Source organism: Accipiter gentilis, chromosome 32 (genome assembly GCF_929443795.1).
Source record: "Accipiter gentilis chromosome 32, bAccGen1.1, whole genome shotgun sequence".
NCBI classification, from domain to species: domain Eukaryota; kingdom Metazoa; phylum Chordata; class Aves; order Accipitriformes; family Accipitridae; genus Astur; species Astur gentilis.
Genome location: NC_064911.1, coordinates 15,089,242 through 15,115,078, shown reverse-complemented (window position 1 = coordinate 15,115,078; position 25,837 = coordinate 15,089,242). Strand labels below are relative to the sequence as shown.

The 25,837-nt window shown below is 36.6% G+C and overlaps 1 protein-coding gene across 17 annotated transcripts in view; it reads right to left on the bottom strand.

The window, feature by feature from the left end:
- Positions 1-25,837, bottom strand: part of DMD (dystrophin) — a 1,191,992-nt gene that overhangs the window by 392,029 nt on the left and 774,126 nt on the right. For all 17 annotated transcript variants that reach the window (XM_049835325.1, XM_049835324.1, XM_049835302.1 and 14 more), the window contains one exon: positions 7,797-7,961. In XM_049835325.1, the coding sequence (XP_049691282.1) occupies positions 7,797-7,961 (165 nt within the window). The remainder of the gene's footprint in view (positions 1-7,796; positions 7,962-25,837) is intronic.

Here is a 25,837-nt window from a genome sequence, read left to right as displayed (position 1 = left end):
GAACAGTCAGTAGGAGGAAATAAAGGTCAGTACTTGCACAACTTCCTTTAGCCATAATTCTGGAGCTCCACAGATTGTTGATGCCGTAGGCAAAGCTGTTTCAAAGTGTAAAGTATAGGTCTATATCCACATGTTCTGAATAACATAACCCTAAAAGGTTTAAGTATATTAAATTTGGACGGCTGGATCAGAATAAATAAATTTCAAAGTGCTCATGTCCTTAAATATTCCATTAAGGAGACAATGCAGAAGTGACTATGCCTTCCATAACAGCAACATTTGCCGTGTACTTAGACTCTGATTAGCTGACTTAGCCAAAATAAGCTCGTGATTAAAGATAACCACATTATTATCAGGACCACAAAATTAATTGCTTTGACCACAACAATAATTGCTTTTTGAACTAATACTAATTAGATACTCTGTATTTGCTTTCTTGCCTGAATTAGAACAACAGTACTGATGGTTAACAAACAGAGTTTAGGAGAAAGCTTGATTACTGTCTATTAATGCAGTTTTGGAACTCTCTCTAGTTTGGCAAACAAAGCAGTGACAGAAAGATGAAGCTAAACAAACTCAGCTGAGGAAAAACGTGCAGGTTTTTAAGTCAACTGTTGAAGTAATTTACCACAAGGTATGGATGACTGTCCATACCTGGAAATTAGAAACCCATCTTGTTTTGGTTGGTTTGTTTTTGAGAAAGGTGTGCTGCAGTTTAACCGAGAACTAATTCAGAAAACGGAAACAATTACTTTATAGAGCAAGTCTGACTGGATGATCCGAGCAGTATCTTCTGACTTTGTGTCAAACCAACTATACTAATTCTATGCACATCTCTCACTGAACAGACAACTGTTTGTCGTCTAAGTCAGCTGCAGCGTTGTCATATATCATGCAATATAGCTGTAACTACTTCTGTTTAACAGGTCTTTCATATAAAATTTTCATATTCCAACAGTATATGAGGGCTTGTTTTAGGGGCTCTTGTTTATATTAATATTTATGACAAAAAGAATACCTGGCAGAATGTTTCTCAATGACGTCTAGGTTAAAGAGGAAAGTGGAGACCATCCTATTAGAAGTTTGTGCATGTCCACACCTCAGTAACTGCTACACAGCTTGCTCTGTTTTTAGTCTAGTATCTGCTGCTATTAGATGGATGTCCCCATCCCCATACAGTTCTAGCCCAAAGAACTGCCAAAGTACCGTGGGAAATATATCTCAAAATACTACGAAACTGCCAGAGACTTGAAAGCAGCAAGGCTGCCCTCAGAGACCCCAACGACCAAGGCAGAAGTGGAGCTAGTGCTTTTTGGATCAGGATCCAGACAGATCTGAAAAGGCTAAATAAAACTTCCTTACATCAAAATTCACTCACTGAGAGACAGTATCTCATATCATCCATGTCGTCCTGCAGGACCCCAGCTTTGCACTGAGAGGGTATGGTGGCACTAACAGTGGAAAAAGCAGCTACCACGTCCTAGGATTTAGGTTTACTTATGCGACTAAGGAGTGTAGCAATACAACCAGCAAAACCATTTACATTTCAGTGCTCACGAGTTACAAAACGCACATCTTTAGCTGTGGATTTTTATTGACAAAGAAAGAATAAACTGCTAAGAAAAATAAAGTCGTTAAACATAAACTGAAAGCAAGACCAGGAGAACGGACTTTACTCTAGCCACACATCACTAGTACTGAGAGAAGTACCGGGGAAAAAAAACCCAACAGAATGTAAACAACAAGCACATAGTAAGAGCTGAAATTTGACATGTCTACACTGAAGGTGTCCCCTCATATGGCTATATCCAACGGCTGCGGTTATAACACCAATAACCTAGACACCAGTGCTGGCAGAAGCTGTACTATAAACAAAGCTGTTCAGTATTTCAATATTTTTCTATGTTACAATGGAGACAAATTTTGTAGCATTTTCTTTGCACCATTTTGTAAAATTGGAAATTCATGATGATTTCATCTAAGTTTGTGAAGTATGAATACTAAATCATGCATAATAGCTGTCAGAATGAGAATAACTCCAGGTCAAAGAGCGAGTGCAGAGAGAAGTCATACTGTTAGCTTGGAAAACTAGAAAAGTCCATAGACACAATGTGAAATATACCCTAGATGCATGAGAAGCTACACTGAAGGTACACTGCAAACCTGGAAGTGTTCCAGTGTTCACAAGTAGCAGTAGAGTCAAGAAATTCTCATAGGTGTAGACTTCACACCTTCCCCATGCATATACATAAGTATGTCACAGGAGCAGTTTGTATTATGCTATTATTGAGAAGGAAGATTATGTCAACGTGGTGAAGAATTACCAACACTTAAAAAGAACTAAGATCTATCCTAATAAATTGGTAGCTTGCAAATGTGCATTTCAATGTTGATTTATTTGGATATGGTTTTTTTTAGATTTTTTTTAAAAAATCTTTGACTGTTTATAGAAGAAAACTCTAATTAAGGATTAACAACATGAGTGAAGCAAATACTGCTACAGATGTTTTTTAAATCCTGGGAACAAAGAATCCTTTCTCTACTCTTATTTATTGAGTGAGAAATGAGTGAGTTATTAAAGCCTACTTGGGATTTAGGAAACCACTGCTAAAAATTGTGGTGCCTAACTGAAGGCCTGGGTTCCAATTGTGGCACTGCAGTCTCTAAATTATGGTCAAGAAAATTATGAAGACAGATTATATTGGCATAAAATATATTAGGGTTTCCTGACCCATGCTGTAATTCTTTAAAGTAAGCTAAGACCTATGATAGCAGAATGGGGTGAAAGAAAACAACATTTTCCGATGCAGCAGGGAATGTGTTTTATAGTAAATGCTGTTATAAATTACAATGCGTTTCTTGGGAATTAATAACTTTTAAAAGTTTTATTTCAACAATTTTGTAGTGTTTACATTTTTCTTAATTTTTTTACTGCTTTTTAAACTGAAATATATATGTACTCTAGAAGCGAAGATGTTGTCCAAAGCTTCAAACGGCACAAAACATTCCACAGATGGCAGGACTACTAGGTGCCCCAGCACGTTCCTTGGTGACCGCAAGGTCCTACTCCACAAGGAACGTGCTGGATTTGTCCCTTCTCTTTATGTCTGCATCTTCTTATCTCCTGTTTCCCAACTGCATTACAGTGAAATAGAAACGAGCCTGTTCCACTATCTACTCTTGTACTAAAGAATGGGTACAAGTCTAGGAAACAACCGGTACTAAGCATCTGCAAAGCTTTTGTAGGGCTGGAGGAGGCTGATATGATGCTATCTAATTATTCACCTGCAAATGCCTCTCTAATAAATGGTTAATAAATGCGAGGGAGCAAACGGAGAGCCTTTTCTTAAATAAGTGACTGCATCAGGTTGGGCAAGAACACGCGCTATGTCGTCCTGTGCTAATGTTAAGGGCAACACACCACTTGGGATTTTGAAATCCAGGGTGTAGGCAGGCGGCAGACATTGGCTGGGCCCCATCACAGTCACGGGTGGCACCAGTCTGGATTCCGCATTGCGAGGGTATGTACGAGGGCAGAGCCACAAGAGATCACTCTTCAGGAACCGAAAACCTGCTAAATGACAGATTTTGGCATTTTTAGTGGTCCTACTGCTGCAAGACTGAGTGTTATCAGGTCCATAACCTCATGTTACATGGGAGCACAGTCAGCGCCCCGGGTCGAGATCATACAGATCCATACCGCTATGATCTGAAAGCAGAAGGGGACTGCGTGACTAAGTCAAATGACACAGAAAACGAACAATGCCGGTGACAGCGAACCTCTCCCTCTCATTTAACTAGTTTGCATCCTTCCCTGAATTTTTACGTGATGCTGGGAGTAATGAATGATTCAGGGAGAGGGCACGTGCTCAAGCTCTGCAGCATGACTGCCCACACCATTAAATTGGGAGCGTTACTTCCAGCACGGACCAAACTGCACTGTCCGAGACAGTGCCCAGGCATGCCCAGGGGTTAGCGTCAGCCACAGATACAGCAACACGCAGTTCGGATGCAACTGTTTTCTTTGGAGGGTAAGAGTTGCTGAAAGGACTTAAGCTGTGCTGCATCAGTTGACCTCTAGGCCAAAAAATGGTCCTGACCACTTTTTATTTACTAAACTAGATGTAGTCTTAAGAGCTATAAGAAGAATTTTAATCTCCCCACCTTTCACTAAGCCCAATTGTGTATTTGGGTCTTCAAAGTCTTACTGTTTTGTGAAGCTCTCTGTAACAATATGTAATCATTTCTCCTTTGGTTGCACCTTTGCTATTCTCATAGAATTGCTTTTGTGTCACCACTGAAGGTTAACACTGCTGGTGCTTTTATTTCGTCTTTCTTCTAAGTGCAAATTTAAGGGACTTCTCACCTATTTTTAATAGTTAATTTTTGCACAAGTGGAAAAAAAGCTATGAGCTTTTAAATTAGTATTAGTTCACAGAAATTGCAAGTTATCAGTATGATTGGGCAAGCAAAATTCACAGATATTCTCTTTTATGTATTTATTATGCATGTATTATACAGATCAATATTATTTTAAAAGGTTAAATCAGATTATCTGATAAGGACATGCATTTATTATATCCTTTGATTTATGGAGGAAACTGTGATGTTAGTTATCAGATTATAGCTGCATGCCAAAAGTAAAGGTTACTACAGCTTTGAGAGAAATAAGTCACTGCAATTTGGAAAATTCTGTCAGAATAATTCTAATTAGTGTTTTAGATGCACTTTGATTATAGTGTATCAAGTTTTCATTTCAGCTACCACACACTTCCGTAACTGGAATTTCCTCCAGGTGAGTAAAAATGCAAGAAACTTGCTTTAAAACAGGCATAGTATTTTAATATGATTGCTAACTTGTTAAAGACACCCTCTGCATTCATTTAAAACAAACACATATTCCCATCCTGTTTTTCTTCTACCTATCCCACCCACCTGTTCTTCTCATCATTGATTTCCACCTGCTTCTGAGGCCAGAAAATTTCTAACACTCACTATTTTGTGGCAGCTTTTAGAAGTGAATATCCTTATAGTGCTTAAAATCTATATCCAAATCTTTGCCACTCACATTAGTTTTGGAACTCTTTTCCTAAACAAATAACTTAGAAAACAAAAGAGACAGGAGAGGACTTAACATCTGAGAAGGGAAGAGAAGAACGTTACCTTGCAGGATTAGTAATAGTATGAAAAGCACTGACAGAAATTTCATAAAAGACAATGTCCCAATTGAAATTAAAATCTGTAAGCCATCATGTCAATACCTATAACAAAAATAGTCTGGTTTTCCTGAGGACTTACATGAGCTTGGTCTTTTTCACTCAAGTGCTATATTCACAAGTTTGATTATCAGTTTTAAGCCTCTTTTTCCTACCTTCCAGGTTTTTAGAATACCCAAAAAGATTCTTTGTAAAATTTCTCATCCCATCTCTTTTCTAAGAATATTAACAATAACCTTTTTGTTCTACTAAGCGATCATCAGTCACACTTGTTTCTGAAAAAAAGGAGTTCTTAAATCCTATAGAAGATACTTCAATGTTCTCTGGATAATGGTGAAGTAATTAAAATGGTGCTAGAAGAAATGCTGAATATTTATAGAGTATTTGGGAACACCAGATCAAGAGACTTTGTTGAATACATGCCTTCCCTAGGTAATCATGCAGATGTCCTTACTTTTTTTAAAGGTACCATTAGCTACAGCGGATAGTAATTTAAAAATAAACATAATCATAATTGCGTCAACAATGATTCAAGAGCATGTGTATGCACATGCTTGACCCCATGTAGGCCAGCATGTTAGCAGGGGTCTGAAACGTGTGGTTGAATTTGAGTATAAAATTGATTATCATCATGAATCGGCTGCTTTCCTGAATTATAGCTACCAATTTTTGGTGTATGTTTTGTCATGATTAACAGTCTCAAAACTCTTACTATGCTTATTCTTAACCTTAAAAAAGTTTTAAGAATCCCATTGGCCTTCAGAGATATTTAATATAGAGTCTTTAATGTAAGAGATTCTCTACTTGAAGAAAATTACAGTCTGGGTAAACCATCAGCCAACAACCTTTTAAGAAGTTAAACCTACGTCTTTTAAAGGCAATCCAAAGAGATAACATGCAGATAAAAGCCAGCATGCTTCATATGCTTACGGCCCTTACAATAGTGTAAACAACTAGCTGTTTCATCTACAATCAAAACTGGCCAAGCTTTAAATCTAAGTGATCTAAATTTATCCATGAAAGAAATATGGTAGGGTCTTTCACAGAAAGAAAGCTTATTTGCCTTTCTTTGATGCTCTTCAACATTCCCCCACCTCTCTAGACATACATGTTTTCATCCCACCAGTTCAGGCCTACAGATTTTTTTTTTTTTTTTCTATTCTTTCAACAGTTTTTCAGAAATATTCCTGTCACATCACCATAAGAGGACTGAAAGAGCCAAGCAGAATATTTCTCTCACAAGCAGTATGACAAGAAATACTCCTATAATTTCTCACAATTTACACCTGCTTTTATTTTATATAAAGTTTAATGGTGGAATCATTCTAGAAATAAAGGAAACAGAATGGAAAAATATCAGAAAAAAATGGATGAAACATCTAAAAATTTTTGTTAAAATACAGGAAATAAGGATAGATAATTTTCTTGAAAGCAAAATTCCATCACTCATTCAGTATATATACAGACGTTTGCAGAGCTATACTAATTTTATCTTTTAAAAAGGGAATGAATGTCATTGCTGAACTCATTCTGTCAATTATAGGACTGCAACAGGACTTGAGTTTCGCTGTCTTATATAATGTGATTGTATGACATAAAAAGTGTTTTGGCATTAAAACTGTTCCTTAAAAGAAACTGAGCTAAAGTGAATTTAATAAACATGCTCAGCAAAACCACATCTCTTCAGAAGCAGTTATTATTCCATTTCATGGAAGGCAAAAAAGGTTTTAAATATTTACAGGTTTTTTTCTTTTTTTTCACTGAAAATTGCATCATCAAAATTAATACAAAACCCATTGTCTTATGTTTAACCTTCATCTAGGTGAACAAGATGCTCAGCTACTCTAAACCAAAGAAATTTCATGGATTTCAATAAGGTATTGTATTTTAAATGTTTCCCCAGTTTATGTGAAGATAAGCTCATATATGCATAGAAAAAATGCCAGGCCAAAAGGTGTACGTATACACCTGGCATGCCAGTCGATTCTAATCAGGTTTTTTTCATCCTTAACTTCTCAGACCTCACCCAACCCACATACAGGCATTTTTTAATACCTAAATACATATCAAGGATCAGATTACAAATATTTTGCTCACAATTATTAGGCAAGCAGCTTTACTGATAACTGGAATTTCCCCTGTGCAGTTAGATATCTTTCCTTGCAATATGAGAATCATGATATGGCCCCGACTATTCTGCTTTTCATGTAGTCTTATTAATTTTAATGAAATAGTTTAAATGGTCTAACATTGATATTCTGAATTTGAGTTTGCTTTGTATTAAAATTTAACATATCAACTTTTGGGGGTATTGTTTCATGTATATGATACGGCAAAAATAATAGATTATATTTATAATTCACCTTGCAACCATTGGTTCTAAACAGCCCTATCACTAGATACAATTTAATAGAAAAGAATAAAAGTTTTCCTTAATTCACAGAACTTTGAACTTTTGGGGACTATTGCCAACTTCTGCCTCAAAGCTATGCTGTTAATACAAACTACATAGCTAATATTGCAACTGACTTTTTGACCACTAAATATGCTGATGCTTTTTTAAAACGGAAGAAGATTTACCTTAATATCAAAAGCTCCTGGCTGACCCACTTTGTTATAAAGCTCCAGCTGGTTCTTGACAGGCGTTACCCACAATATCACCTGATTTAATTGTTGATCAAGTTCAATGAAATCCTTGAGAAGAATCTCTATTTCCTTTTGTTTCTCTGGAAGCTCTTTGGACACCTGAAAAAAATGCCAGAAGCCATTTTTTTGGTGGGGAAAAAAAAAAAGTAACATAAAGCAATTTGACACTACACCTGTATACATTTCTATAAAATATTAAAATACAAGTTTTATACACTGGTAGGAAGAAGAGAAGGAAAGAGTAGACCCACCAATCAAATTAGTATGGTAGGTATCTTGCAAGTCAGTCAAAACACACTCCTTCCTTAAAAAAAACCCACCCACCCACCCCAAAAAACCCCAAACCAACCAACCAACCAAATTCCCCCCCCCCCCCCAAAGCAAACACACACACACATGAACCCCAAACAAACTTAAAACAGCATCAGGCTTCTCTATTATTTTTTTAATTATTATTATTTTTGGTAAAGAATTTGTTATCTCAGCATATGAAACTGCTTTAAAGGTCAATTTTTAGTCAGGCAAAGAAATAGCGAAAATACTAAATTGATCATTTGAAAGGTATCTAGCCTTTCTTGACCTCTTGAATCTAGATATTTATAAGCATGTGTTTTCTTACAAGGTGTTTAGAGTTGCCAGCTGAGTCCAAATATGCACGAGCAGACGCATACAGTGAAAAAAATAATGAAGAAATATATCATCAATACTGATCAGGCCACTTGGTTCTTTGATTTGCATTCAAAGCAGTCAGATTTCTAACTAAGCACATTATTCTGTGCCAACAGCACTAGAAATTAAGAATCAGTGAATGACATAGTTCAAATCCAGCAGCACTGAGGCACTTGGAGTAAGTATAGGAACAGGTTGGAAATAAATAAGCCAACACAGAGCTCCATGCTGTCCTTCCCAGATTGTTTTATATAGCTAGAGAAATGAGGTGTTACTGTACTCCACAATGGGCAACACGGCAACCATATACTAGGGGAGAAACCATCTGTACTTTAAAAAAAAAAAAAAAAAAAAAAAAAAAAAAAAAAAAAAAAAGAAATTCACAACACCAAATATAGGGCCTGGGCAGAGATAAGAAACAATGACAGTTAATTATTAAAATCAGCCAAGAAGTATGGTTATTTTTCTGTACCAAGAAAAATGAGGTTTCCCAACATTCATTGGTTTTAAGGATATGTTTTTACTGAAGTGACCCTCTAAAAAGTAGCAAAACATGAGGTTTCTGATACACGCAATAAAATATTAATTTCCCTGTAAAGTTAAACAACATTAATGGAAGCATTGCTATCATATTGCCCAGCTACAGCAGAACTACTGGTGCATAACAACTTCTAATCACTAATGATGGTATTTTACAGAAGACAATAAATCTAAACTCATCAGAGACATGAAAGGAATGTAAGTTACTAAAAAAAATCCAAAACCAAAAAAACCCAAACCAAACCAACCAACCACCACCTGAGAGAATGGAAAGAACACAACTGTGTCATGACACATACATTTCTTTACATACTTTGTTGAAAAATACTGATTTGTTGGTACTAAAATAACCCCTCTACATATACTCTGCATATGATTTATTAGACCATACTTATGTGATATTTGTAATTCAAGAAGCTCATTTTCCATTTATTAAATTATCCCCATTGTTCACTATAGCCACCCCATAATATCCTATTTAGTAAAAACTGACCCATGAGTCAAATCACTTTTTCTGTCTTCCTAATCTTGTTAAATATAATAAAACCTCTGCTTTTCCAGAATAGCCCCAGATATGAAAGAAAACAATTAAAAATGCATTCATTTCCCTTATGCGTTAACTCAATATCTATGCAGACCTTGGCCTAATTTCACAGAAGATTAGTTTCATCTTTCTTACAACTTTTGAATGTTAATCTCCAAAGTTTAGTAGCTTTAATATTAATGTAAACAAGTTCCACAGAAATACTACTGAAAGTAAATAGGTAGTCATAGGCAGACAAAAATCCAAGCTGGCTTCTGAGGATCTGGAATTTAAATTAATCTGCTTCCAATCAACATTAATTAAACATATTAGGTCTATCACAAGACAGAGAAAGAAAAATTTGTAGAGTTTTCGGGGAGGGAGGGAGTGGAGGGGGGGGTGGAACGGGGACTAACCAATTATATACTAAGGTATATTCAATCCAGAAAAGCAGAAGATGAAAGATTAGGTTTTGGTGACAGACTATACTTAAATCTACTGTTTTCAAAAGTATACACAAGAAAAGAAAGCAAAATATATGCCACCTATAGTCAGAGCTAAGTTGTGATACAAGTAAATGCTGCTTCCTCTTACAAGTTGGCTCCAGCTCTAAAATTATAGCATGAATGTAAGATTATAATATTTTTAATATAAAAACAAAAAAGAAAGCTAGGTCAATATGAATCAGTTCATTCTATGCAGAAATTTCATGTCATCTATTTTTACAACAGAGATAAAAAGAACAACAGTATATAAATAAATAAAGGACTTTCCTCAAACTCGGGTTAGGATTACAGATAAGCACAGATAAGAATTTAACAAGGCATAACCTCGTAAGATCCAGGTAACGTGTTACATGCCACTGTGTAGGAATCAGATTCTTAGATTCTGGATCTCAGGGATTTCGTTCGCTTGCCTTTTTTTTAAAAAAAAAAGCTCTGGCATCAAACTGTCAAGCTAGCTAATCAAATTAGAACCTGATGAGTTTAATGTAATTATAAGTCCGCCTATCAAGCCAAGGTACTGCTGCAGACTGTCTCTTGGGGGACAGCTTGTTTTCCGAGCTAATTCTGCAGCTCACCAGAAGCATCATTTGGGAAAACCTCCGTGGAGTAGCGGACACAGACCCGATAACTGGGTGTCCACATCTATGCCCTTCGTGTGGCAGAGGACTACACGAGGAGATGGGGCTCTCCAGAACTTTCCTGCCTTTTTACTCACAGTCTTCCAAGTTTGTTACCCACAGCTCCAGGAGTTCCACCCCTGAGATGGGATTCTGGTGCTGGTGGCACCTACAGCCACCCCACTGCCCTGCTGTCTCTGGGCTCTCTCTACGAGCTCTCGGATGCCTCCAGGGATGAGCGAGCAACGGCTCGTGTCCCACTTCAATTCTCTTTTCTACATTTTTGCTTTTGGTCCCCTTCCTCCCCCATCCTCCCTTTAGTCATTAGTTGTCTCAGGATAACCATCCCGTGTCTTCTCATTTTCATCCCCTTTGGTATCTTCTCTCTTTCCCTCCTATTTAAGAAAGACTCAGGTTTTCTCAAGGGAAGGCTGATGTCCTTGTCTAAGGGGGAAGACCAGTAGGAACAGTGGCCATAAAGCAACACCTGAAGAAGAGTAAAACCAGGGCAAACGTGAGACGCTTTCCCCCAGATCTGCCTAAGCATGAAGACGGGCCTGATTGAGAAGTGACTTCTGCTTACAAATGAAATATTTTCAATTTTGCCTTATTTGGCAGAAGATCAACATTAAAAACATACTTTGGTTTGCAAGCAAAGGAAAAAAATAGATTTGCAAGTGCAAAGGACAACAAAGTATCGATTATTCCTTCAAAGAAAAAATTCTGATTTCAACATCAGAGGACTATATCATTTCAATTATATGTGTCAAAATGTTAATCTCAAACCATGTGAGGCATCTAAAATTTTGTACTTTAGTTCAAGTGTTAATTAAGTTAGATTAACTGGAAGATTCGTAACAGAATAATAGAAAAGATTTAAGCTCTACATTGAGAAAGAGTAGAAGAGCCTAATTTTACCAACTGACACTGGTCTTCACAATACTTCATTTTATTCTGATCTTAATTACCAAACCATTTCCCACTTATTAATTTCATGCATTCCAATTCTTGCTCTTTTCATTAAAATACTAAAAAACCCACAAATAAATTACCAGCACAGAAGTGACAGCATCTCTCAAAATGTGAAAATGCTCTGTGAAATTTGAATAATTGCATATTTTCAAAGTCTAGATCATTACCTAAACATTTTCATTTCTTTTCCTTATGAATTCTAAAATTACTTGCACTGCTTGTTTCTGTTCCAACTGCACTTCATGTCTTGGATGATCTTCCTTCACAAGAAGCCTGAATGATACGCTATTTTGTTCTTCCCATCCCCACCCCAATCCGATTACTTTGGTGCAGAACGCTACATATGCTCAGCTTGGCAGTATAGAACTCCTTGATCATTTCACAAGCTCCAGGTTTTCCATTGCTGTTTCCTACTTTAGCTTTAGATAGTTATTTTTCAGTCTAGACACATAGTTGTGTGCATGCACTATGGGATGAATCAGAGCTGAGCAGGTGGAAAAGAACACCAATTCTCATGATAATAATAAGTATAAAGGGAGGAAGAAGTTGTGTCAAGTATGTCACCTGATGTAAAATAATATTCTGTGTCCCTCTTCTGTTTAATTCCTTATGAATATCCAGAAAGCAGAAACAATTAAAGCAGTTCCAATTAAAATAATAGTTGTGGAATTACAGTTCAATCCTGTAACTCAGGAACAATACTCAAAATGAGAAAGTTGAAACTAATTAGGTAGAGACAGTAAGTAAGAACAAACGAACAATGCCGAATAGTTTTGCAGAGGTCAGAAATGTTACTGCAAATGAATGAACATGATAACTTCTATTACTAGTAAGGCATCACTATCATTATCAGCAGCTGCCACCTGATAAAAGTAAGGAAAGCCACTGAAATGACTTGCATACGTTATATTTCAAGTGACCAATGCCCGATTTTGAGTATTTCCATTCTCTCCTACAAGTCAATGTCAAGATCATTTCCTATTTACCTGAAATTACCAAAGAGAAAATAATGCAGTTATTACCCAGCTCCCTTGGGAATATAGATGAGGAGACGCATCATTTGTCAAAAAAGAACATGGGGAGTTTTTCCTAATGGTGAGTGGAGAGAAAATCCAAATTCCAACATTTTAACAGCAGTGGAAATTTGGGGGGTTTTCCCCACTATTAGATAAGGTACCCCCTTCTATTGCTAGCTGCCTCACAAACCTCTAAATAACAGGCAGCACTTACAAAGGGATCTTATTTTGACGAATCTGACAGTGGATTAAAATTCAGCTTTCCTGATACACATAATATGATAAATCATAATAACCTGCAATGAATATGAGCAAAAGTATGTTGTGGGCTATCTGTGAAGACTGTTAACAATGTTTTTCTTGTACTCCTGCCTTGGGAGGGTCCCTCTGATATACAAAGCACTTTATGAAAGTGGGCTTCTAATACGGGATAACTGATAGTGTCCGGTTTGAAAAAAATTCACCATTGTTTGCATACAGAAAAATGAAGAATGTATAGCTTTCTGCATGCATTGCTTTCTTTACTAAACGTAAAACAATCAACAGCTTCTGCTTTACTATTCTATTTCTGCAAAAATACAAATATTAGGAAAAAAGGAGACAGGTGTCTACACTGCAATCAGCCCGCAGCAAAACTGGACCAAAAGCAGGTTTTGATGTTGTCCAAGCCAGGACCTGATAATAAAGAAATAACTAAGTCATAACAACTATTAAATGCAAGCTTCAATCCAGACTTATTGATAAATCACAACTGACACTTCCATCACACTAGTAAGATGACTGCACAAAATAGCAATTCTTACAGCCACTGTTCAGAAAGTTTTCTCTGCTTAAAATCACCATCCCTAGAGCACGTACAAAAGAATGATTTAAAATAGAAAGGGGGGAAGTTAATTTTTATGCATCATTTCTTCATGAAAAACAATCAACGTAAGAAAGAGCTTCATATAAGTTTGGTTTAGGATGCCATTTAGTTAATTAACTAAGCCATTTTCATTAACAAACTCAAAATTGACTTTAAAACAAAATCTACGTAATTTCTTTAAAACTATGAATATTTATGAGCCATAGTGTCTCTGACAAAGTTGGAGTAAAGACTGTATTATTAGAGGAAGATGAAAGCATGATACTAAAAATATATATAGAAGATTTTTATTTGCTATGTAGCTAGTGTTTCATGTTTCCTTACAAACCGCTCAGGACCTGACCTTGGCACATGTTTTTTGACTTTCTTTTTTTTTTTTTTTTTTTTAAACTTCTTAACACTGGATTTGTAATATTCTCAAGTTTCATTTTTATTAAAAACATCATCTTTTTTTTTTCCCCCCATTGATGCAGAAGACTAAAGCAGTCCACAAATCCAATACACCAAACAATTTTCTGCTTCATCTGGCTGTCTAGCTTTTTAAAAAGCAAATAAACATATCCCCCACCCCAATGATTTGTTTTGTTTTTCTTGCACGGTAATATGATTGTATATATCACAGTCTTCTGAATATGTGTATGCTTTTTATATTTAATATTTATAACCAATTGTCATTCATTCTGCTCTTTACTATCTGAGCGATTCTCCTTTGTCAAGGGCACCTTTTGAGCACCAAACCCTCCACCTTAAATCTCTGCTAAATAATCTAGTCCACAATTTTCTTTTCCTTATCTTTGTTTCTTACTTAGTTCCAAAAACCCAAAAGCAGCCACCAAGGGTTTATAGTATGATTCCTTCAGTGACTCTTAAGGAAGGATATTCTGACAGGAAAATGATTTCTAAATAAAGTACAATGCCATAATTGTTCTTTCCCTGGTTTACAGCAGATAATACCATATCTATCCCTCAGGCTACGTACAGTCCGTGAGAGAAGCTAACTCCAGCATGCACTCCACAGTAGAGGTAGCCTGCCTGAACAGTCAGTCGAAGCTTTTTTCCCCACAGAAAGCAGAGCCTGACATATATGTTGGGAGGAGAAGAGAAAATTCAACGCAGAGCTAGGCGTGCTGTTGCTGTGTGCCAGGGAAACACAACGTTACTTTACAGGGTATGTGTCCTGGTTTCAGCTGGAATAGAGTTAATTTTCTTTCTAGTAGCTGGTATAGTGTTGTCTTTGATTCAGTATGAGAAGAATGTTGATAACACAGGGATGTTTTCAGTTGTTGCTAAGGAGTGGTTAGACTAAGTCAAGGATTTTTCAGCTTCTCGTGCCCAGCCAGCAAGAAGGCTGGAGGGGCACAAGAAGTTGGGAGGGGACACAGCCAGGACAGCTGACCCAAACTGGCCAACAGGGTATTCCATACCATGGGATGTCATGCCCAGTATATAAACTGGGGGGAGTGGGCCTGGGGTGTTGATTGCTGGTCGGGAACTAACTGGGCATCGGTCAGCGAGCGGTGAGCAATTGCATTGTGCATCACTTGTTTCGTATATTCCAATCCTTTAATTGTTATTGTCATGTCGTTATTGTTGTTATCATTATTAGTTTCTTCCTTCCAGTTCTCTTAAACTGTTCTTATCTCAACCCACAAGTTTTACCTTCTTCTTTCCAATTCTCCCCCCCATCCCACTGGGTGGGGGGAAGTGAGTGAGCGGCTGCGTGGTGCTTGGTTGCTGGCTGGGGTTAAACCACGACAGTATGATAAACCCTGTCTGATGTCGTTCAGAGCAATCTCTTCTCACGGTTTGGCAAACCATAGTAGTCCTGTTTCCACTTTTGGTCTTTCCATGTGACAGAGTTCTTCCTGCCTGTTGCTCTGTCTCGCCATCCTTTTCTGCAGACCTCCTTTTCCTAAGATCACACCTTATCCGATCACTTTACTTTCAAAACCATGCCCAATACTGAAAACTCAACTTCCATGCGTAATGAGCTCACAGCGGCAATCAGTCAATAGCTAAACCAAACATATCGTTACTTTCTTCCGTGCTGTTGCCTACATCTGAGAGAAGTTTCCCAGAAGCATTCACGAAACTGCCGTGGAGCTTCTAAAAACTGTCATCTGCCAGAATGCCTGACAAGCAAAACGAAGCCAAAAGGCATTGCAATGAAACAAATGACAAATATTTATACAACATGTAGTACCTTAAAATGCAAGCTATAAACTGAGAATCATTACGGATTTTGCTCACAGAGTTCTCTATAGGAATGTAAAAAAAAAAAAAAAAAAACAAAACAACCAAAAAAACCAAAACGAACCCTTAACATTTTGTTTGGTAGAGGAAATGGATATAATTGGATCCAAGATTTTAACACAGCAATAAAATCAGTATCAAACAATAATGTCTGGCTATAAGCTACATAGAACAGTGAGGTAGGTAATGAATGTATAGACAAACTGTATTATTTCCACAGCAAACAGGGATTTTTTTTTTTTTTTTTTTTTTTGCATTATCTTTGCACAGTGTAGATAAATTATAGTGGTTTGGAATTTTATCTACAGCTGAATATTTACAGCATTTCCTAGCAACAAAGAATTTATTCTGTTAAGAAATACGGGGGCTGGGGGGAGAAGTTGGTATTCCAATTCCAGTGAGTGGTCTTGACTGCCCAGTACTGACCTGACATGTCTGACAGCAAACAACTAACAGTGAACCCACTTTTCTTTTTGCTTTCAAGGATTACCCGGTTTAGCACTTTGAGGGAAGTGACAACTTTTCATTCCTAAGAAACATGCAGTCAATAGGAAAGTTGAGAGTGTGGAAGTTACCTTAATTAACAGTGCTCAATGTACAATTAAGTTCAGTATCATAACAACAGGCTGTTCTCTGGGTAATGATGATGAATTTTCGAAAAGTCGTTTTTAAAAGTCTGAGAAAAGTGGCCAAAAAAAGGCAAGGCAAGAGGAAGGGAAAAGAGAAGGGGAGGTTTAACTTTAAGGTTATTTCAGACTATCCTGTTTTGTGTGAATTTTAATTATATAGGCATGTTGCAATAGAGTCAGGCCTATATAATTAAAGTAGATACCTTATCTTGTAAACAGCAAATAGTAAAACATTGATTGTTAGGTCCCTACAGTCTTCCTTAATACAAATGCATGAAACACCTGAAATACAATGGCAGTGTCTGTCTTGGAAGTGAAGCTTAAAAAAGCCTAAACCATTGTCATTCATTGGTGTGGGACATTATGTGAACCATTGTTCATTGTACGTGAAATCTTTTTCATATTCATAGTTGTTGCACTGTAGAAAAATGTGTAAGGATTTGCTTAAAGTGCCTTATTTAAAATCTGGTAATTCAGCTGGATCAATATTACCTCAGTGTAGCTGTCAGCACAAATGTCTTGACAATTAGTACTTTTTATATTCAAAGTACTTGGCATAACTTCTTAAACATATGCTGAATATATTCCAGATTCTTATGGCAAACAAGAATAAAAAGGAATTTTAAGATGGTTGGTAAGACACCATGATATATTTTGTATATATACATACATACATATTTAATCATGATTTTATGGTCTCATTGGCTAGTACAAGCTTTTTTACGCCTGCATGATTGTATTTCATAAATATTTTTAATTCTTTGCTTGAAGTTCAGTGTGTAGTGAACAGAGCAGCAATATGGCCTTATGAACATACATCTGAAGTCTTCATGATTAATATAAAAAGAAATGTTTTCTTCCTATGTATCCTGTGGATTATTATTAAATGATTTGCGATGTCATCACTTCCATCTAGTTCGTCCTCACTTTTTAAACAGGTACAAAATACCTATGAATTTGCTATAAATTAACTACATTACCTTTGCTGTAGATATTAGTTGGGAGTAGCCATAGAACACTCTTGCCACTTAGGTTATGAATAGGCATATTAATTCAAAAAGAACTCCAGAAAAAGATTATGGACTAGAGCAAATGCTAAGGGGTCTTGAGGGAAATAGCTGAGAAGATCAGCTCAGCCTCAACAGTCTCCTGGCTCAACAGGACATAGCTGTCAAATGGGGATGGCATCCAACATCATACTGACGGGTTTTACGGAGCGAGGTGAATCGGCACCGACCAAAGTGACCTGACCTCAATCTCCACTGAGGTCAGAAGTAAAAAAAAAAAGTGCGAGAATCCATTACAGAACCCGTTCATGCATACTTACCAAAACACCACACATATTTTCTGCTGTTCTGAGGAGGTAATTAATGAAGGAAAATTAAGTTAGATGTTACAGTGGTGATGAGTGATATAACAACGGTTATTTTCTTATCTAGAACCATAAGATTTTTACAAGATGGTTACCTTGAGTACCCCTAATATGAAATATCACACCACCCCAAACATCCCAACTGATATTCATAGAAGCTTTGTGGATTTACTTTTAAGAAAATGGAACCATGCGTTCCTCATTGGTTTAGACAGAGTAATGCAATTTGGGTACATTGGGATTTAACTTAATCAATGCTGTAGCACATAGGGCATTATTCAGAAAGTTCTTATTAGTAGCACACATTGTGAAAACTTAAAGAGAACAACTCCTCTCCACTTCATCCCACCAAACACAAATTTAGTCTTGTCAAATGTTGCAAGTCTCTCGCGTTACTCCTCTTTTTGCAAAACCCTTCCAGCATCTGTATCCCCTCTTCCATGTGAAGTGGGAGAGATTACAAGGCCAGAGCAGTCACAGAACTTGTCCTCTTACTTTCTGAGAAAGTCACAGTAAGAACTAACAGAGGAAGGGAGGAAGGAGTGGGGTCACAGAGGTTGCTGTTGGGGTGACTATGAGGAACAAAAGGAGGAGGAGGAGGAAAGACAGTCAACAGACAACCAGGATATATTCTTTTGATATGTATGCTGCAAGAAACGTATTAGGAAATTTGCACAATTTTTTTCTAAGCAGTTCCTTGCCTGTAAGTTTTTCCATGTTGATGAGTAACATGGCCTGAAATCCACAAATAACACTGTGATGAATTTCCAACTTATCTATATTTAACTTTCATTAAGTTTATTATGTTTGCTGTCATTTATTGTTAAGCACACCTGGAAAACCAAAACCAAGATTAAACGAATAAAGCTAGAATCTTACATCTATGAAGAAGAAAGAATCCTAACTGTTCTAAATATACTCAGAAACTTGTCTCAAAGGAAAAGAAGAACAAATATTCAGTACTATACCACATAAGCCCTTGATATTCTGTAGTTATTGCCTGATTACTGCAAAAACATTTTGAATATCGTAACTTTTTCCTTGAAGGGACTTCAGAATGGCTAATCCTTTCAAATGAGAGTAAACAAGATACTGTAGTAGGAGAGTATTTATTAATACTTAACAAGAGAAAGAAAATTGGTGATGTCATTAATAGAAAGAGAGCAATTGTATATTTTTTTGCAGGACTCCTGAAATAATGTAAAACAGCGTTACTAACCACTTTTACAATGCTTTAAACCTTCAGAATGTTTTAATATCACTAAGTAATTTAATTTTACAATATTCCTATGGGAGGGGGAGCTGTGCATAGGAAAATAGAGCAGCTGGAAAATTAAGCAATTTTCCTAGCGTTTCCAGTCTGTGGGAAGTGACAAGATCAAAATTGTAAAGTAGCATACCCAAATATACCATTTATCAGGGATGTACAGCACTAAAAACATCCCTTTGCTGATGCTGCGCTTCTGCATCTATTCATTCATAGTGCTTTACTGGGGGGACACATACCTTTCTGGTTAATTTTTACTTTTGTTCTCGTACATGAGGAAAATATATAGTTCAGTTTGTATGGTAAAAAATTAAAAATGGACCGATGCAATAATCTGTGCAAAGCAGATGCCTGGGAGGGGAGCAGAGAAGGAGGCTGGTTATCTTCGTATTATGCAAGCTCAGCTGCCAAAGCTGAAAGGATGGCTTTTGGGGAAAAAGACTTCTCCAGAAAATGTTTCAGGCTACCTCTAACCTGCTGGGCGCAGAAGTGGTTCTGAATGCCAAGAGGTGAGCGCAAGCCCTGACCGCATCCCGGCCCCACGCTGTGATACGCCCCAAGTGTGCACAAGCTGTCCCCTTCGTTTCCAAGGGACGGAAGCTCAGGCTTGGGGACAGACTGAAGCTGTAACGGGCTCTTGTCAACCCCCTGAAATAAGGGAACCAGGACCCTCTGGTACGCTGCAGCACAAACATGCCACTCTCCATCGGAAAAACACGAAAAAGCTATGGTACGTGTCCTTCTTTGGTTGCATACTAAGTATAACTAAAGTTAAATCAATTTGCATCCATTTTTACAGATGGAATCATTCCATCAGCAAAATTCTTTCCTCAGTCAGCTCTTTGTTTCTGCTATTCAAAGAAGAAAGCGCAACTAAACCATGACGAGCCTTCCCAATTCACCTCGTTGTCCGTGAGACTCACTGGTTTGGGCACAGGCCACGTGAACTGGTCTGGTAGGCTACGTTACCTCCACAACAGGGATGACTAGCATCTTCTCTGTGGTTAAAATATCATGATATAATTTTATTCAGCCAGATTATTGGGGGGGGGGGGGGAGGGGGGGGGTGTCTTTATTCTTAGAAATAAAACTTCAAGTTGCTTCCAACAAAATTCTCTCCTTCGAAGGATTTGAAAAGTGTCTGTGTTTCCTTTCTACCCCTTTATATTGCAGGACAACACTTTAACTTTCACTAAAGCCTGAGAATTTCTTATGTCCTTATTAAGTGAATGTCTCTTCAGTGCTTGAAACTGTACCTCCATATGGCAGAATTTCCCCACTCAACTCCTTGACACAGGGTGCTGTGTGCTTAAAATTTACATGAACTTAAATGATTTCTGGCATGGTTTTTTATATTTAATACTAATTTCTAGATTCTTCTTCTATTAATTTGTCCAGATACCATTTGAGATCATGTATCTTTTTAGCTTACTACCTTTTCTTCATTAATATGAACTTCTCCAGGCATCTCATTTTAGGCATTATAGCTAAATGGAAATGGTCAGAGGGTGTATGGACCTTTTGTTTGCCCTGAAATATCCACTGGTATGTTCTCATGCAAAGTGAAATAAAAAGGGTACTCCCTTCTTTAAATTTTATATCTTTTGGATGTAGTATGAATAGAGCTCATCTCTTTGACCTCAATATTCTGCAAACTGACTTGTATAGAAGACTCCAGAAATCCACACAAAACTGCTCTAGAAACAGATTCTTACAGTCATTCAACTGCATTTTTCAAGTGAGATCAAACACACTCTTCCTAACCTGCTTCAATCGAAAATAAAGTATGATTGGCTATCAACATAGTCTACACATGAAGGAACCCATAACATTGTAAGAACACTATTATTATGTATATCATTTAGACCAATAGCAAGGAAAATTATGATTATATTTTAAAGGATTTTCTGCTTGGTAGTTTTCACTACCTGGTTTCCTACTTAATATGGCTTTTACGTTAAAATTTTGTATAATAATAAGGCTCCCCCAAGGATTCATATCTAATACCCTAGTTTTCTGGAACAAAAACTGCATTGTTATGACTGATGCTTATATATAGAAGAATTTGCACTGTTAATTGATTCATTCTGAATACATTAAAGTATTTATTTTAATAAAATTGAGTATTCCTTCTCATCCACTGTTTTTTGCTTGGGGTCTTTTGATGGTTTTGTTTGTTTGTTTTATCATCTATGAAGTGGGTCACATACTAAGTCCTGGAAAGGAAAGCAGGCAAGGCTGGGGTCTATTTAGGGTTTATTTCAATGCGATACTCTTCACTTCTATCTCAGAAAAAATATTTTGTAAATTACCTTTTTTCAAAGTTTTAGTAGATGCAGCAATTGTGTTTCTTTCACTAAATACCTTAAATGACAAAAGCGAGCTGAAAGGGTTGGAGCATTTTTGTCCACCATCATGAAAAAATAGATATGCTACATAAAATTAGGGGGGGGGGGGGGGGTGTTCAGATTAAAGCCAACTGATCAGCTATAGTTTTCCCTTGGTGATGTTCCACAGACAGCATAAATTACATGTTTTTCAATTCCTTCTGCTCATAAGAACTGTATTATTCTGATTTTAATTTTGATTTTATAAATCCCAAAGAACAGGCATTTTTTATAAAACTGACTTTAAACTAAAAAAAGCAGCAATTATATCACATCTCTGGTTATTTTTTTAAGGTTGTAAAATGCAGTTCTTGTAAAGCAACAGTTGAAAAAAAAAAAAAACCAAACAAATTGGTGACTAACATAACATAGCAACATTCATCTCATTTGAATCTCATTTATATTTTGGTTGGGGGTCAAAACCAAAACCAACACAGGTCTGTGTAGTTATTCAGGTTCTTTTCAAACATGGCACGAGATTTTAAAGTCTCTGGCACAAGATTTTAAAGTCTCCAAGCACTAATTTTCTAGATTTAAAAGCTATTGCATCCAAATCTTAATCTTAAACCAGAGCAGAATTGATCTGTTAGTCTAACCTTGATCTGTTACCATCTCTTATTTTATACACAGGAAATAACAAAATCTTTCAGTGTAATTTAAACCGATTCATTTTCTTCCATCTCCTGTGAAAACCTACACTTAAGCCTTGATTGTAGACATTCATGGTGCTATTGTAATCCATTTTTAAAATTACATCAACCAACAAAAAAAATAAAATAAAATAAAAAGATGTCTCCTTATGTTTTACAATAGTCTACAGTTCTTTCTGATGAAAATCATTAGGATGACTAATGTAACATGTATAACATGTAACGTGGAACAAAAACTAATGTCTGAAGCTGCTAAAATAACTAAAAATTGCCTCTGATTGCCTAGTAGGCTATAGGGCCCAATTCCCATTGTGCTCTGTCTTCTAACACTTGCAATCCATTGTTTTCAAAATATCTAAGTATCTCAATAGCTTTAAATCAATACAGCCAGAAAACCTTCAGTATGGGTAGCCTAAAAAAAACCAGGAAAAACCAAGGGGTTATTTTACTTGCTTGGAAGGTGAAAATAACTCAGACATTCATATTAGGCTACAAATGCTTTAGTCCATACCTTCTTGTTTACCTTATTTTCACAATCTGTAAGACAACTTTAAGAAAAGAGGAAAAGAAAAAAAAGAAAAAAAAAAAAGCATGGTATTATCAGTATTCACTGAGACCATAAGACCAATTATTATGATCTTAGGGGGAAAAAACCACCAAAAAACACCCCAAAAAACCAAACCCAAACAAAGCAAGCCACTTCTAATTATTTACAGAATTCTTATTTGAAACGCACAGTCTTTTCACAACCTGCAAGAAGGGTGCTATGAGTGAATGTACTTATATTTCTTACTAATTGAATGCAAGGTTTTGTCATCCTTCTCTGTATTTACTTTTAAAACAACAGTACATGGCACTTTTCCTAAATGACACAAAATGTAATCCAATTGAAGATTTCTAGTTGTATTTAAAAGATATATTATATATCTGTATAACATATATCAGGTTTAGGCTACAAGACTGTTTCTATGTAAGGTAGTTTAGAATTCTCACCTTGTCTTTAAGAACAAAGATGAAAATTTTAAAATGGAAACAAAATTATGAATCATATGATACAACTTATAGGAAGTGGTTAAATTAAGCTATATATCATATTACTTCCCTCCACCAACTTTATTCCTGGAAAGGAGTAGTTAACCAACTTAGTTGCAACATAACAGAATCCAGATGTTAGTTGACCAAATAAATAACAAACCAGATTTTCTATTGTATCAGCTTTGTGTGGCCAGGTTTTGGTAGCGGAGGAGCTACAGGGGTGGCTCCCGTGAGAAGCTGCTGGAAGCTTCTCCCATGTCCTATAAAGCCAATGCCAGCCGGCTCCAAGATGGACCCATCGCTGGCCAAGGCCAAGCCCATCGGTGACGGTGGTAGTGTCTCTGGGAGAGCAGATTTAAGAAGGGAAAAAAGTTGCTGTGCAATAGAAACTGCAGCAGGAGAAAGGAGTGAGTACATGTGAGAGAAAACTCTGGGCACCAAGGTGGGCAATTGTTGAGAAGAAGCTTCTGTTCCCGAATAGCCTGGAACAGGAAACATCTCCTCGAGTGTACCTGGAAGTCTTCTGTTGTCTGTGCAGTCAGGTGGATGTCCCAGGATGCCCAACCATCAGGAACAGAAAATAAGACACACATACCAAACGGGAAGACTGAGTGTAACCCCATTCATGAGTTACTGATGGAAATTTCACCGTTCTGTGAAATTTAGCTTCTATTAAATTTCTATTTAGTAAGGCTATTGTTTAAACGACCCTCCTCATTACACAGTTAACAACTAATGTCCAAAAAGACCCACTAGAAAGTACAGAAATATGGATAAATGATACCTATATCATATATTATCCTATTAGCAGTAGGAATATTTCAGTATATCCTGGTTTATAATATACATAACCACTTCATTATCTAGTTAGACCAAAAATAATGGTCAATACCAAACAGTTGACCTTCAAATTAAGCTTTAGACTAACAAAATCTCCGGAAAAATAATTACTTTCAAACATTACTCAACAGCACTGGAAAGCTAAAGACATAGATTTTAATACCACTTGGCTTAAAGGGTCATCAGCATTGTTTTACTTCTGTGCTGTGTTATCACATCTTCATTCCTGTATGCTTAGCATGGCTGGGAAACAGCAATTTATCTTTACACTGCTAGTAAATTTGCCTTTTGAAAATCTAAACTAGCAGTAGCTGCTCACAACACTCAAATAAAAAGGAATGAAACCTATATATACTTGTTTCTTAGAGCTTCTGACATTCTCATGTTCATCCAATCCGCATATACTTCAAACATATACATCAAACTTCATTTTGCTATATGCGAGGCTGTTTGTCAGTATGGCTGATGATAACATGAACAAGGACTACACCTAATTAGCAATCTGTGACAAACTGTCATAGGTAATTTAGCACAGCATAACACTTGAAGGGAATCAGGTCACTGAAAGCAAATTCAGGAGAAGATGTACCTTTTGATCCCCAAAATGCCGAGTATACTATTCTAATTTCAAACTGAAAGCACAGAAATCAAACTGTAACATTCATTTTCCAAGATCTTTTCCCCTCCATCCCACAAATTACAATAGTAGCAATTGTAGTACTTTCATCTGTGAACTCAAACTAAGTTGCACCGACATGCTGGAAATTTGATGTCATCACAGGTAATCTATGAATAATTACTACTCAAGGCGAGTGACAATACATGAACTGTAACCTTGTTCTGACTTTGTCTTTCTGCACTTTCTGGGCCCATCTGTTTTTCTCTACACTTGATCAGCCAAGCTAAGACGACCTATACTTTTCCTGGTGGTACAGAAAATGTTCACAAATTATAGCCATGTCACTCCACTCTAATTTTTTTTGTTGTTTTTTTTTTTTTTTTTGTCCATATAGCACAACAAATTGATTTGATGTGGCAGTAAACAGTGAAATAGTCTCTTCAGTGTCTAGTAATTAGTTCTAATACTAGCAGACAAATTAGAAGGCAACAAAACAAAATGTCTCCATCAGGCACTTATAATAACCTTCATAATACATACAGTAGCCATTGTGAAGACTAAGGTGGATAAATGAGGAGAATGCTGATTTTGGCATCCAGCTTACGTTGAGATAATCTAGCTCATCCCTCTTGGCTGACACCAGGCCAAGAATAATATTAAAGAGTAATAAACTCCTTCCAGCAAACCTCTGATTCCATGGTTCACTGGTCTCAGACCTAATCTATCAATCCATTTACTGCACAGTAAAAGGTAAGAAACCCATTACAGATCTGTTATATGCCCTGGCAGGTGGTATATGACAAGAACTGAATTCATCACAAACTCCAGTGCCTAGTACCCCTTTTGTACGCTTTGAAACACTAGGTGGTTAGCTTACTTGGCTATCACAGCAGAAGATACTTTGAGCTTTGAAAAATAAAAGAGAAATTCTTGATGTGAAAGCATAAAAATGGTTATAAAACACTTCATTTTTCATACTCTTAAGATTTCACAAAGATAGTGTTATTTTCATTTGTACAAGAAATACTGACTTTGGAAAGGGTACAATAAGTAAAACCAGGCTAGAATTTAAAAGTCATGCTTTCAAATGTGGGCTTTAATCTTCATTCTCTGCTTAAACTATGTCTGAGGTAGCAGCCTATTAGAATCACTATTCAATAAAGTTGTCTAGAGAAATGTCATTTTAAAATTATTACTACCCAAAGGAAGAAAAAT